Source organism: Lissotriton vulgaris, chromosome 1_1 (genome assembly GCF_964263255.1).
Source record: "Lissotriton vulgaris chromosome 1_1, aLisVul1.2, whole genome shotgun sequence".
In the NCBI taxonomy this organism is placed as follows: Eukaryota; Metazoa; Chordata; class Amphibia; order Caudata; family Salamandridae; genus Lissotriton; species Lissotriton vulgaris.
The window spans coordinates 1,258,748,146-1,258,764,318 of NC_141685.1; the positions used below are offsets into that span (position 1 = coordinate 1,258,748,146).

At 43.7% G+C, this 16,173-nt stretch overlaps 1 protein-coding gene across 1 annotated transcript in view; it reads left to right on the forward strand.

Annotated features, from left to right (window-relative positions):
• NCKAP1L (NCK associated protein 1 like) overlaps positions 1-15,890 on the forward strand; it is a 1,717,783-nt gene extending 1,701,893 nt beyond the window's left edge. Inside the window, exon 31 of the mRNA XM_086964598.1 lies at positions 15,471-15,890. Within this exon, the coding sequence (XP_086820724.1) occupies positions 15,471-15,593 (123 nt within the window). The 3' untranslated portion in view covers positions 15,594-15,890. The remainder of the gene's footprint in view (positions 1-15,470) is intronic.
• The last annotated feature ends 283 nt before the right edge of the window (positions 15,891-16,173 follow it).

Genomic DNA, 16,173 nt, shown 5'->3' on the forward strand with positions numbered 1-16,173 from the left:
AACACTTTTAGCATCAGACAGGCAAACACCGTGGGAAAGAGTGATACACTCAGAGACAAAGGAAAAGCTATAGATGAGATACACAGATATACAGCTCTGGAATTCGATCCCTATTGAAATAAAAACCCTTCCCACAATTGAGTCATTCAAAAAGGCTCTTAAAACCTGCCTCTTTAAGAGGGCCTATCAATGAGAGAATGCTGTTGAGTGGGGGGCTTAGCTACTATATTTGATTTAGGCGTCTTGTCGCCCACTGGGCTAAGTTTGCGCAAGATAGGATCCGCTTCATTCATTCATTCACATAGACAAAGTCTAACTAGTGAGTGAAAGACATATGAACAGAGTTATTCTGACAGATAGTAAAGAATAGAGAGATGTTCAGAAAAAGGGGAAAATATCAGAATGGACAGAAGAACCAAGGAGAAAAGTGGACGCAAAAATAAAAGTCAGCATTACGAGAATATTGCAGAATAGGCAGGCAGACAACCAGGGGTGCAAGTGTAGCTAGGGGATGACTTACTGATATACCCAGGGTGACTTGGAAGACTTGGGAGAAAAAGAGAGTGAGTTACACAGGGCGAAATATAGACGCTGTTTGTGTTTGCCTGTTGTATATATTTATTGTTTTGTGACTTAAAAACCATTACAATTAACAATAACATGTACAGAGTTATAATTCCCAGTCAGATGGCTTTCATTTTTTTTTTACTTTTAGCAATGTGCCATTACAAAGAATAATCACGTAGACTATCTAAAAATACCAGTCAAAATGTCTTATGAACCTATTGCAACTGTCAAAACTACTGGTGTAGACAACTGCTCCAGTGCCTACTGGGAGCAAAGTGCAAGGTGCAGTACACAGAGAAACAACAGACTTTTCTCAACAGGAGACCAGAGCCGGATGTTTACACAAGCGCCTAATTTATATTTTGCCTTTAACGATAATGCTGGGGAAAACAACTGCTCCAGTGAAATAGTTTATTTCAAATAGTGAACAGTTAGTTAAAACCACTACATCTATTTAAAACACATACAGAAGGGTACAAATCTCAAGTTAATCGAAATACACTCACTGGTAAGAGCATCCTAATAAGGAAAACAGGCGTTTTGTTATAACAAAGTACAGATGCAAAAGAACGAATTGACAGCAATGAAGTGCTGGTGCAAAGGGTAATAGCAACAGGATGTACATTTAAAAGTACCGTCTAACAATATTGCGTAACACTGAAGTCACTGTCACGTATTAAAATTCACACCTGGTTCATGGATTTGACAATGTTGAAATCTCAAGTCAGTTCGAATACACTCACAGGTAAGTACTTCGCAATAAAATGCCAGTGCAAGAACCCAAATTGACAGCGGTAAAGTGCTAGTGCAATATATCATAGCTGCAAGAACGGTTCGAATGTAGGGCTCGATACACAGAATGAACTTAAGACTCAATCCTAAACTTACTACTATTTTGGTATTCACAGAATGCACTTACTACTTTTGGCATTCACAGAATGAACTTACTACTTTTGGTATTCACAGAAGTTAGGATTTTGTCTTAAGTCTGTCTTAAGTCTGTCCTAAATCGGTCTTAAGTTTGGCTTAAGACAAACTTAAGACAAAATCCTAACTTCTGTGAATACCAAAAGTAGTAAGTTCATTCTGTGAATGCCAAAAGTAGTAAGTGCATTCTGTGAATACCAAAATAGTTAGGTGTGAGCGGGAAATCCGTTACGCTCGTGGATTTTGCGGATTTTTGGGAAATCCGCAATCCGCGAATTTTGCGGATTTCCCGCAAAATCCGCAAAAAAAATCCGTGAACGTAACGGGTTCAAAAGTTGAACCCCCACTCATGCAACTATTTTACAATGGCGCCAGCAAGCTGCCAGCGCCGTTGTAAAATAGTTACAAAGTTAGCTTGCACAGGAACCACTAGATAAAACGAAGCAGGTGCTGCTTTATTTTATCTCAGTGCTTCCTGTGCAAGCTAACTTTGTAACTATTTTACAACGGCACTGGCAGCTTGCTGGCGCCATTGTAAAATAGTTGCATGGCTGGGCACAGGTCAGGTCTGCAGCTCACTCAAGGAACCCCTGCTCCCTTCGGGGCGATTGCATAGTAACACACACATGGTCGCTCGAACTAGTTGTTGCTCAAATTCAGTGACTCATTCATTAGCCCCAAAAAAATCGTGAGCGTCGTCGAGGCTGGACAGGTGTGCCTTCTTCCCAAATCTACCGTGGAAAATCAGCTGTGATGCTTGATAGGCTTTGCATCCTTGACTTTCACGAGCGCAATACCCGAGCTTCTTTCTCTTCATCTGCTGAACTGATCTTTCTCTGACCTTTTATTCACACAAGAGGCACATACCCTACTGGGCACATTGTGTTCGCATGGGTTTCTGCAAGTTCGCACGCTTTTTGTACAATTTCGCAATTTGCGATATTGTACAAAACCCTCGCGAACTTGCAGAAACCCGTGCGAACATAAAAAAAATCCTCAAATTCGCGGGAATTTGCGGATTTTGCGGATTGCGAGTTCGCAAATCCGCAAAATTCGCGAACGCGAGATTTGCAAAATTCGCCCATAAGTTTAGGATTGAGTCTTAAGTTCATTCTGTGAATCGGGCCCGTATTGTCTAACACCTACGTCACTCAAGTCACTGTCACATGTTAGGAAACACACGAGGATTCAGAAATATAACAATATATAAAATTGGGGATACACTCGCAGATAGAAAGTTAGCTATATGCTGAGCCGAGCTAACATTTAGTCAGTACAAAGTGCTTGTACAAAGACCCAAAAATTGACGCTGATAAGATATTGGGTGCCATCGATATTAACAGCGGGATGTTCGTTTGAAGGTACTGACTGGGACACTGTCACATGTTAAGAAACACACAAGGTTTGCTGAGTGCCAACAGTATTACTAGTATGGGGGATTATTTTACAGTGTCGGGTAAAAGGGAGTCTACACATCGTGTGAGTGACACTGAACAACCAACCAAAAACAGCGGGGGTAATACATTCGTACGGATGAATGTGTCGGACTCATGAGCCGATAGAGTGGAGATGCATACTGTTCATCTTACTGACGAAACGGACTTGTGGCAGCCTTGCGGAAGAGTGACGGATAATGTGAAACAAATTTTGTCAGCAGAAAGCTTAAACGAGTTTTGTTGGGGTTAAGAAAGGCAATGATGGGTTGCCAGCACGAGCGGACTCTCGAGTTATTCCAATCACGCCTTAGCCTGATTTTTCGCTCGTCCAACAGTGTAGGACAACAGGACACGACGTGTTCAATAGATTCCTTACACTGCCTGCAGCCCCTGCAAGTTGTTTCTACCTGGGGTCGGTGGCAACTGGCGAGATTTTCTGAAAAGGCCTCTTCCCACTCTGAGAGCCATACATCTTGCCGTCTGTTGGTTGGTCTATGTACAGGCAAGGTAGGATGTGGGAGTTGCTTTTTGATAGATGTTACTAACCACCCAAGCAAGCTTAAACCTGACAAAGTGGGCCCTGTCTGAGTGGTATAACCAAAGATGGACAATTTTTTTATATATCAAATTTGAAGATGAGTTGGCTCGGGTTGCTGATCCAAAATTAGTTTACATCCAGGTGATGCCAAGAGTCCGCAAGGGACTTATGTTGCGCTAGAATTGGGCCACTGGTGCTAATTTCAGGCCATAGCACTGCTTCTAGACATCCACCCCTGGCTGCCCGCAGTTTGTGACACCGGCTGAGGTAGGCACCATCACTGATTGCCTGCTGACAGGGTAGGCTACATTTCAGCCTGATCTGGGCTGCGAATGAGGACCTTGGCAGGCAAAGAACACTTTTGTATATTCTTATAATGAGTTTGTTCAGCACGCTGCTATTTCAAATAGTTTTGATAAAACTATTATACATTCTGGCTTCATGCTTGACCAAATTGTATGATCCGAGGCAGTTATTTTCTTACGTCATGCCTATTTTTTCTTCATAATCACATATAACAAAATGTTCAAACATGAGCTCATGACGTGCTATAAAAACCTTTCCTGTCTTTCAAAAACCTTAATGTTACCCCCATGTATAATACAAATGTAAGCACATTTAGGGTGCGCATGACAACTGACTGTTTTCTTTCTTCACTACTGGCATTGGCATCGGTGGGGAGAAGGAGGGCATACATATTTCTAACATGGATAAGCTTCAAAAATATAATGCATAGGGAAACTGTGCTAAAACGCATTGCCTGCCACCATTTCTTGAAAGTTTTCTTAGGGATGGTTAACCACAAACTCTTAAGGAGGGTAGGGTTTCCTGTCACACCATGAAAGTAGTGTTTGCTTACTTTGCTTGGTCTCTTTAATTTGAGGCAGTCCTTTACAACGCGCCACTTTCAAAGTTCCTAGGTTTCGGACAAGATAGCATTGAGGAAGGTTGGAAGAGAGGCCAGACAACCTACAATAGGAGAACAGCAACAGATAGACCCTGAAGTTGACAGTGGATGTGCTTTGAAAATGTGTTTATTTAAATTGTCAAGCTTACTTTCATTCCCTGCCATGAAGACAGCAAGCACATTCAGGAGATTGATTTGAAGGTCCAATTTATCTGAGTGATAGTTTAATGTAGAAACAGTGGATTGAAGTGTCTGCAAAAGTTGAGTCCATTGAGGTAGGAAAACCCTAGACATTTCTCGAGCGGGTTTGCTTTGCGAGCCAGGGCCACAGGTGGGCTCTGTAAAAAAGAGTGACGGTTCCAGAAGGGATTGATTGTTTAGTTCCATACTGCCTGGTCTTTGTCCTGGGCTTCCTGAGCCTTCATGGTTGAATACTTTTGTAGGTGAGAGTCTAATTATGTTCCTGAATAGGGCCTTCAGCTATTGAGCCATGGGAGGGCTAAAAGAGTAGTCAGGATGTCTCCGATGTTAACTTAGATCGAGGGCAGGCTGCCAGGCGTGAATGCGTTCTGAATTGATGACCTTGTACCTCGCAGTTTATTTATTTTTATTTATTTATTTAGTCACTTGTAAAGCGCGAACAGCTACCCCCGGCGGGGTTGTCCCGGCGCTGACAGCGTGTGAAATCCTAGGTGGTCCAGCAGAGAGCTCCTACAGGCTAGATCCGAGAGAAAAACCAGGTTTTGAGTTTCCTGCGAAACACAGCCTCGGATGAAAGAAATCTGACTTCTTCTGGAAGGGAATTCCACAATCTGGAAGTGGCCACAGCAAAGGCTCTACCACCTGTGCGAGTCAGACGGAAGCGTGGGCAAAACATCAGCCCAAGATGGTTGTATCTGAGATCCCTTGTGGCGAGAGATCGCCTGATTCTGAGCCTTAAGAATGCAGGGCCACGACCATTGAGAGCTCTGAAAGCAAAGACCAAGGCCTTGAACTGGATGCGATATCTCACAGGTAGCCAATGGAGTCTGGCCAGGTGAGGTGAAATCGAGTGGCGATAGGGAATGTTGCAAATCAGCCGGGCCGCTGAATTCTGCACAAGTTGCAGCCGGTTAATGAGATATGCAGGAGCGCCCACATAAAGACTGTTTGAGTAATCCAGATGGGATGTGATTAGCGCATGTACTACAGTTCTGCGGGACTCAAAGGGCAAAAAAGGGATGATTTTTTTAATCATTCGGAGTTTTCCGAAACAGGATGATGAGACCTTATTGATTTGGGTCTTGCAGGAGAGCGCTGTGTCAAATTGAAAGCCCAAGTTGCAAGCAGCTTGAACAGGCACAGGAGGGGGATTAAGTTGAGATGGCCACCAAATATTGGAGGGAATGGCAGATTTTTGATTAAAAAATAGCACCTCAGTCTTGTCAGTGTTTAATTTTAAGTTATTGGTGGACATCCATGAGGCAATGTTAATCAGACAGTGGCGGAAGCGGGCCAGGGAGCTGTCAGAGTGATCCTTAAAAGAAAACACAAGCTGAGTGTCATCAGCATAAAAGATCACTCTGACGCCCCATGCCTCAACTAACTCCACCAGCGGCCTTAGGTACACATTAAATAAAAGAGGACTGAGGGCAGATCCCTGCGGAACCCCCCATCTCAATGGTTTCTTGGAGGAAACAAAGGGACAGAGGGAAACCTGTTGACCTCTGCCTGACAAGAAAGGTTTCAACCAAGCCAGGGGAGTTCCTCCAACACCCACCTCCTGCAGGCGAATCAGTAGAGTGTCATGTGAGATAGTATCGAATGCTGCGGATAGGTCGAGGAGGACCAACATGGCCTCCTCGCCCCTATCCACACACTCGCGGATAGATTCAGACACTTCCAACAAAGCTGATTCTGTGTTAAAATCAGGTCTAAATCCTGACTGTGTATCATAATTTCTAAATATTCAGACAGCTGTTCCTGTACCGCTTTCTCCAACACTTTTGCCGGCTTGGGGAGCAGTGAAATTGGGCGGTAATTATTAAAGCATAGTGGGTCAGCGCCTGTTTTTTTTAAAATAGGTATCAGAAGTGCCTGTTTCCATAAAGAAGGAAAAAGGCCAGACTGCAGAGAAGAATTCCAAATTTCTAGCAAGGGCTTAATCAATAGTGGTGTTAGCTCATTCAAGATATGAGCTGGAGCAGGGTCCAAAGGAGAGCCAGATTTACACTTCAAGAACAGAGTCAGAGCAGTTGGGAGATGATGAAGGTATTTCATGCAGTGACTCATGAGAGTGGCTGCTCTGGAGGGTTCAGAGGCAGGGGCTCTTGATGAGGAACTGGTGAGGGGCTGCCACCGGAAGAGAGGATTAATGAATGAAGTGCTGATTGAGGGCCATTGGGGTGGGTGTGGCATCGGTCTTAGTGGGCTTTCCTTCTTAACTTTGACCTCCCTGGATACCAGAGTGGTGGCTCCTCGGCATTCTAGTGGGGGGGGGGGGTCTGTTTGCGGAGCAGGAGGAACTATGGCCTTAAATGTTAGTTGTGTGGGCTCTTTCCTCGTCTGCACTGGGCTACAGTGGGTGGAGGTTTCACCCCTGCTTCTTGATGGGGCACCTGCACTATTAACCAAGAGGGGCTTTTTGAAGAGGCCCAAGAGGGTTGTGACATGAGAGCCAGCTGGACTGACTATTCTTCTAGTGTCCCATGAGGCAACAATATAGAGGTTCGGGGTAATTACAGGTCCCAGAAGTGGGAGCCTGAGAGGGTTTTGGTTGTGAGGAGCATTGTTAGCTGGGCTCAAAGACTGAGGGTTCTGGGCTCCCCTTCTACCTTGGGGATACCCACGCAGTCCGCTTTGTTCTTTGTGCACTTTCAAGCAACTATAGGCTCCTTCTGCATCTTGCCCAAGCTAACAATATGCCTGCCTTGATGTTGAGGACTCCTCCAGGATGACCTCTACTGGCGCAGTCTCATTTCCCCTAGGTGCCTGTGACCTTCCACTAGGAGCTGAGTGAGGAGCATAAGCATGCAGTCCTGCGAAATCCTGAGGTGTTGAGTTGTTTTGTCTGGCAAAACAGGTTCTCAATAATCAGGATCGAAGTCTCATACCTCTTTCTCCCTGGCATTGGTAGCTAGATACGTCCACTCAGGAGAATAGTATCTCTGACATGGCACTCTTGCTCTCCTCGATCTCCTTACTGTTCCCGAGGCTTGCTCCAACTCAGTCTGTTCTGCTTCAAATGGCTCACTTATTGATGCAAGTTCTTTTTCAGAGGTGAGTTTCAGGTTTTTCCTTTTCTGTCTCCCAGGCCACGATTGATTAGCAGCTTCTCTCCTTCTAGTCTGCACGCAACAAATTTCCACACCAGTTTTTTCAGCTGAGTCAGACTCTATACCACTCGCAACATTACCGTCTCACTCAGAGTTCATACCTGGGTCTTGTGCAGCTTGACCCGTCTCAGCTTGACCTGGTGGGTATCCAGCCTCTTCAGGTACCCCCACAGCTTGGCTTGCCCTCTCCAGAGACCTTGCAATCTTGGCTGGAATCGCTTCTGGGCGAGGAACTGTTTCTTCGAGGGACCTGTGACCCTTCTGGTATATGAAGCATGTCTCCAATTTGGCAATCCTCCACACTTCATAGCAGTATTTATTAACAGTATCACTTGGTAAGCCCCACACCACCGAAGGTTAAGACAGTTCTTTCTTTCATGCTTCCTGACAAGCAGCCAATCTCCGAGGCTCAGGTCATGGCAGAGGTCTTTTGACATCTGTGGAGTCGCTGCTCCAACCTGGTGAGACACAGAACGAACCACATCAGCCAAAACTTTGCAGTAGTCAAGGATCAAGTCATCTGATATGTTTATCAACGCTGTAGCAGGAACTGCAGGTAACCACATCGCTCTTCCTATGAGGAACGTGTGTGGAGATAGTTCATTTCTCCTATCAGGAATGCTGCGCAAACTCATTAGGACTAAGGGCAATGAGTCCGGCTGTTTCCACAATGCCTGAGGCCTCACAATGCTTTCTCTGATCCACACTTAAGGCGGCACACAACAGCTTTATGATACCGCTGATGAAGTGTGTTTCTCTATCCGACTCCAATGTAGTTAGAAATCCAAAACAAGGCACATGTTCCCTCAACAACAACTTTGCAATTGTGGACTTAATCACACGTGTTATCCCTGCCACGGTTTCCAGAGTCAGGTTGTATTGAGGCGTTCTCGGAAATTCTGCATTAGGTTTGATTTGTATGTGGACTGGCTCAACTCCTCAAATAAGTCTGATTTCCTCCCCCATGAAGTCCTATACCACTGGAGAGATGGTGTCTCTCAAGTCCAATGCCAGGACTTCCATTGTCCGGGAAGGAAACATGTCCACACAATGATTCTAATTCACTAGTTTAAAGGCAATATCATTATCATTAGTCTGCAATTCCATTCCCTTCAGTGTATAATATATGGTACAGTTCAAAAAGGTCACGTCCCAGTAAACAGACTGGACATGAATCACACACTACGAACTGATGATGATCCTGGAAAGCTCAGAAACTTCACCAGCAACTCTTCTGTCAGAGGGTAGGTCATCCTTTTGTTAGCAACTCCTACCACTTGGATTGATTTTCCAGAGAGGGGTAGGTTTGGGACTACTGCAGATCTCACAGTATAATGGGTAGCACCTGTGTCAATCAAGAACGTGATGGGATGTCCATCTACGTCTGCCTCAACATATGGCCCATTCAGGTCTACCTCTAAGACCGCTCCAAGAGTACAGTCAACCTCCACACTCAGGCATCGTCAATGGGATGGGAACTAATCTAGCACTTCCATGAATGGCATCTGGTGGTATGTTCTTTTACCCTGCGAGACTCTCTGGGGTAGTGGCACCTGTGCTAGCTGATTCTGATTCCCTCCTCCCTGTAGGGGATCTTTGCCTCATCATGGTATTTACCACATCTGTCACTTGCACAAGTTCTCCCTCCTGCACCTGGTTCACTGGATTTAAGCAACACTTGCACTTCCAATGCCCTACCTTATGACAAAAATGACAAGCAGTTGTCCTTTTCAGCTTGGCAACATCTACCCCTGCCTTGAGATCTATAGGAACACCTCTCCCTCTTCCCTGTTCCGCTGGACTCAATGTGCCCTGAACACCTCCTTGGACCGTTCCCTGATTGCGGACTACTGTTCCTCTGGTTGTTTGCACCTGCTCTCCCTTCTGTGAGTTTCGCATTTGGAGCAGCTTTAACTTCTCCTTTATTCTCCTATGCTTAGAATCCAACTCATCACTGCAATATCTGACAACCCGAAGAATTTTCTCCACTGATGTTTTTGCCAACAGATCAAATGCTGCTGAATCAAGCGGCTGATTTCGAGTATCAACCCCGTTACAAATTTTGAGGCAACCTGACCCATGTTCTTTGGATCAAAAGTGTCTAACCCACTCTATTGTTTAAAGACTTTGAAGAGCCTCTCATAGTAGGCATGTACTAACTCTTTGGGATCCTGGGTCGTTCGGTCTATCTTAATCCAATCAATGCCTTGTGGATCTATTTTGGACTGCAGCCATGTGAAACACTAATCTTACTTTTTCACAACCAAGGGCAAAGGACCATGAGTGACAGGATCCTTCTCTGGGTCAGGATCAGGCCACTCAATAGTGATTTTACATGCAGACCATAGGTCGCTACTAACCACAATTTCAAACAGAGTATTCAAGTCAATCCACAACACGTATGAGATTTTGACAAAGAAATCAACTTGCTTATACCACTCATCAGGTTTTTCTCTCAACCAAGGAAAATCATTCGTAAATGCTGCAGATTCACCTATTCTCTGAGGGACATGCACATACCCTCTACTAGGCACCTCCTGAGGTGGATAGGCCTCAGCTCTCGGTGTTCCCCCTCCCTGAGGTGGTGTTCCCTATCACCTTCCTAACACTCTTCTTGTTAGACCACCTTTCTTTCCACTTCCACTTATCTAATTATCCACACTCCAAGCCCGTATCCCGATAACCGACTCTCGGATGTGTGTTTCAATTCCGTCACTCTCTTTTCCTCCAGCTCCTGGTCACTGTAATTAAGCCTATGATTTCTCTGTAACATTTTTGTTTGAGACAAGTCTATCTCTATTCAAACAAAAACAAGGTAGAAGGTTTTTAACTTGCGCACAATTGTCAAAAGTGTATGGATAATTATCAAGGCTGCTACAAGGGATAATAGTGAAGTCTATCTAGCGTCATAAATAATGTAGTAAACTATGTATAAAACATTTATACACAATATATCCCGAGCATTTGCAATTCGTGTAGAAAATAGCAATAGAATAAAGTGACGTATTCCAAACTCAGTGTCAATCTTCTCCTTTAATGTTCTTATCAGATCATAAACATCTCTTCAGATCACTAGCCAACACGTGTTTCGTCTATAGCAGTCTATGCAGTTAGACTTCATCAGGGCAGTCTGTCTGATAAAGATATGATGATACCACTGGCTTGTCCATTACAGCGACATTGTCAATAAGTTTAAAATCGTAAGAGATCAATCCAGTCAAACAAAGTAATAGTACACTGGTTGATTTTTATGAACACGTCCCACGTCAGGGCTGGTCCAAATTCCACATCCGTAAATTTTGGATGTTTGGAATCACGAGTGTTGCACGAATGCGGCGTCTATCTCTGAGCTAGTTCTGACAACTTCTCATGTGCTGATCGCTACTTGCGGGTGACATCCTTTGCATAAACAACAGATCATATGGCTCATAAGTTTCTATTTTTTCCAAGGGTAGATTCCGTGTACCTCAGCCTTCAACCTCACCACATGCAATAGCTTTGCCTTCACTACAGCCTTGATCGTTACCTGACTTGATGTGGTATTTTGACCTTCTGTCTGAAACATGTAGACCATGTTGGTTTCTAGCAATTCTCTGACTTACAATCATCTCCAACCCTATACCCACAGGTCCTTTCACTGGTGTTTCCCACATGCTTACGTCTAAACTAGTGTTTGTCATGGGTACAGATTGTAAAGTACTAGAGCCAATGCTTATTCTCGAAGGATTGGCAGTGGCTGGTAAAGGAGTACTAAATTCTATTGGCACCAAGGATTAACAATTTCCACTCATGTTAACTGACCCTCCCAATCCAGTTCCTTCTATCTGAACGGACTGTCGCAGACTAAGAATTCCCCCTGAATTTGGGTCATACACAGAAACAACAGGACCAATGGTGAACGGTACTGTAAGAGCTTCTTGTAACCGTGAAATTGCACTGACTACATTCTTTTCCCAGCAGACAAGCCTGCTCCACCTCAAGCTTTCTTCACCTCCCCGTGACACATCTCCCTTTTCTTTGCATGTGCTGCTCATATTCATGCATCTAACACCTCAAACTGTGATGGTCTAGGTATAGAACGCAGTGCAAACATCACTCCCCTCAATTGATGTAATACATCCAACTGAAATTACCCAAAACGAGGAAAATTACAATTCACCCTCTTTTTCTTTTACACCAATTTTGAAACCAAATTATAGTGTGGAGTCCTATTTTTGTCATCATACAATGTGCTGGAGTATCCTTGGGTGGCGCTTCCTTGCCCACCCGAGTAACAACTCCTTGATCACCCCTGAAAAGATCCTGGAACACCCTAAAACATTGTATTGTTCAATTTCTGTTGTTCAAATTTCAATGACGAATAATTTCTTCAACCGCGTCTTCCGGATAACTACCAACCAATCTTAGTGTGGTATTACACCAACCGAACTATCACAGAGTGGCAGACTCTGATGTAATCCTCACTCCTCGCAACAGCTCAACCTCCTTCACAATTTCTGCATACACATTCACTCACACAATCGTCTTCAACTCTGTAATTGTCTGCCATCTAAAAGGATCGATAAAATTCTGTCATCCAAGAACGTTCATGCATGGCAACCCTCTACATGCGTTGGTCACCTGAATCAGTATAGTTCACCTCTGTGCGCAAGATTTACCATATGTACCATGCACACAAAGTTCCGTGTCTAAGGGGGAACTGTCAATTACATCTCACGACAACTCCTCAATTCTTCAGTCAGACAATTACAATAAATCTCGGTGTCTTCTACACCGCTCAATGTATCCCGGGATCTTAGGCCACTTTGGGACCTGAAACTCAAATCTTAATCATTGGACTACGTCCGGCCCATAGCCACATTTATTCGAGTCTCACACCATCTCCCCCAGACATCACGCAATCAATTCATTCCTGCAATCTAGCACATGCCATACACCCTATTGATACTCACTCCACCATTTGACGCTGATCTCGCCGTACCATCAAACTCCGCCGAATTCTGTCGCTCTCTGTTCTCAGTCATTGGGCTCTATTTTGGGGCTCTGGGGTTCTAGGTCTCCTTTTTCTAGACTACTTCTGGATTCTCCGCGCTCCTCCTCCTTGACGTGTCATGTCCTGTCCATATCCGGAAATGTCCACGGTTAGTCCACTTAAGTACAAGGAATGTAAGATGCCCTTAACTCACACCTAGGGCATGTGGGTTGTACCATTTTATTTATTTTGTCAGGCGAGCGGCTAACCGTCCGCGTTGGTGGTGAAAAAGCATTATATGTTTGCCTGTTATATGGTGCAGATTTCATGAAAGAAAAGATGACTGCACCTTTCAATAACAATTCTGCCTTAACATTTTAAGACTGACACAGAGAATACCTGCATTGCGCTCTCTATATAGTAGCACTGACAGCTATTCTCAACATAGTCATACAGTGTGCTCAATATTTACAACAGAGCTGCAGAATGGTCCTTTCGAAATCTGGGTAAAATAAGTGCGTTATAACAAACACCATTAGTAAATACACTTATGAAGTGGGCTATATTTAATTTAGTTTATTGTAAGTTAGTAAAGTAGCCTAATGTTTCTGCTTCAAACACCTGTATATAGCCAGAAAACTAAAAGTTTGATTACCTGAAAGCTTTGACACCTGTATGCTACAAGTAGCTAATATCAACCCTGGCCTTCTACCAAAAGCAAACCAATTCTTCCAGCATTTCATTGGCTTTACACTGTACTCTGCTCTGCTATATGCAACTATTATAAATAGTTTTTGCCCTTAGCTGAAGTTCAAAGCACACATGTTTTGTAGATTTCAAAGAATCAACCATTGGAATAGCCACCTCTAAATGTGGTAGCACAGCAGTGGAAAAGTAACACCTGCGCTTGAACGTGAAAGACATGTTAGAATTTAAGCTAAACATAGGCAATACAATTGAGTAACTAAAAAATAAAAATAAGTGTCTGGTAGGAAATTTGAACTCCCTTTAGATGCAGCGAGTCATGAAATTATGAAGGGTGGGCGGACCTCGCAGAGTTTTACTCTGGAGTTCTCTAAGTATTCTGTGAGATTCTGCAGAGTACCACAAGTGGCGGAATTACGCTTTGTTGTGCTGTTCTTGCTAATTTTCAGCACTAGGAGCTTGTCCCGCTATGTAAAATCAGTGTGAAAGAGACCATGTGGCACTCCAGAGGGCTCTGCTTCTTTCTGCAGCTCGAGTATATTTTCTACTCGAGTGGCAGCTTTCGCAACAGGGGCCTCATTTATGAGAAATGACGCATCGCTGCGTGAAAGCAGCGATGCGTCACTTCTCAGTGCGTACACCTTGCGACATAACTGATGCATCATATTTAATGTATGACGCATTATGTCGCAAGGAGTTACAGATACGTCAGTATTTCTGACGTATCTGTAAGCGCAAAAGTGACGCATTGCTGGAGTGTGTCACAAGACTCAACTCCAGCAATGCGTCCTTTCACATGGGGAAAGCCCCATGTGAAAGGGCTTGCGTCAGTCTTACGCCAGCTGTGAGGCAGGCGCAAGATTCAATACGCCCCCCTTGCATACATTATACCTGGCGCAGGTATAATGTGTCGCAGGGGTTTACAAAGTGACGCATCTACCTAGATGCGTCACTTTGTAAATATGGCGCAACAAGGCGCATTTTTTACGCCACTGGTGCGTCACAAAAAGTGACGCACCGGCGGCGTAAAAGTGACGCACAGCCTCATAAATGAGGCCCCAGGAGCAGCAACTTTCTCAACGTGAGTGGAAAGCGACCTGCTGCGACCACTTGTGTTCAGAAATGTCTCCGGTCGGTGGCCTAGCACTCATTTTTTCTTGCCCGTGCTCAACCACACGAACTATGCGCTCCAAGTGGAGCGTGTAAAACTCTGGTAAGTCCGCCGGAGGAGCAAAGATTACTGTCCACCCCTACCAATTACACAAGTGACTTAGAAGAAATGACTATTAGCATATATCTAATTTTTACACATACTTTGTTTTGACAATTTTAAAAACTCAAGAAGGTCTGGAGCTTTATATTTCAAAGGAATGCAGGGTCGAGTATTAAATGATTCACTATTAGTCTAATAAAAATGGGATACAATTAGCTGAAATGTGGCCTTCCATGGCAGCAGAGGTAATAAAAAAAAATGCTCTTAGATGAATGTGTGTGCAAGAGAAAGTTAAGGTGAAAAGGCACGTGATGTCGCTTTTGCTACCCCTGACATAGGGTGAACGGACGTCCATGCAAGTTATGCTTTCAAAATATTATAGATATTGATTCCTTTAAATAAATGTTTTAATCAAACTAGCATACGAAAATATAATTACTGTAAAAAAATCACTTTTCATTTCTGTTCGGCCACAGCTTTTCCCTTAATTATTGTTTTTAAGTGAAACACATTGGAAAGTCTTAGTTGTGACAATAGTAGGGTATATTTTGTTTAAAGATGGCGACCGAAGGCGGACATTTGCAAAGAAAGTATGAATGAATAAGATGTTTGTATATAGTACTGCTGCATTATTCTACCTCTCCTGCTGGCTGCATAACACATCTTAGGCCACCCATTAGGATGAAGTACTAACGTCACCCTAATATGTGGCCCTAAACTTGGACCCAGGAATTGTAATTTGACAAAATGTAACATACATTTTAAAGTTATTAGCCGCTGGACATTTTCAGGCGTTTCTACCGATGTGTTTTTTAATAAATGGTGGCTCAGCACCCACCAACTAAACACTTTCCAATTTTCTATTGTCAAACGTATTACTTTTACTTTCAGATCGTGAAAGAATCGTCTTTTTTGACCGTGGACATGCTGGAGTCGTGCTTTCCTTACGTCCTGCTCAGAAATGCATATCGAGAAGTCTACCGAGCTTACCTTTCGACGCCTGCAGCCGTCTAAAGTTCACAGTGGATAAGGCACATCACCTATATCTGCCGAATGAGGCTGATGCGTTGGAAGGACTTTTTCTCTTCACAGTTGCTTCAATTTGATTGAAATGTAATAAGCACTTGGTGTATTACAATTGTATGATTGCGCTGAAAGTTTTTGACCCTGTATATCACATCTTGTCCCTTGTCTCTTAAGGCTTTGATTGTGTTAAAAAAAAAATAACATTGGTGTCGTTCATAAAACGGAACGTTGTTTGACTGTTATCAAACGAATATGCAATAAATCAATTCTCGAGGTGGACAGTGACTGGGTGACTTTCTGAGAGGAAAAGTTATGTTTACATATAAGTGTCTGCTCTTGCATCTAATTATGCAAATGCTCATATTTAGGTTGAGCCTACCAGATAGTGCAAGGGTTGCAACAGACCTATGGTGGATCTACAGGCAAATGATAGAGGCTTACAGACCGCATATTGCTTACCATTGGAGGACTTAGTGTCAATCATCTACTTCCTTCTTCTTCAATGGCTTTTTTTTCTTAGCTTGTCCATCTTGTGTTTGTCCCTCCCATGGTGCATACCCTCTTTACC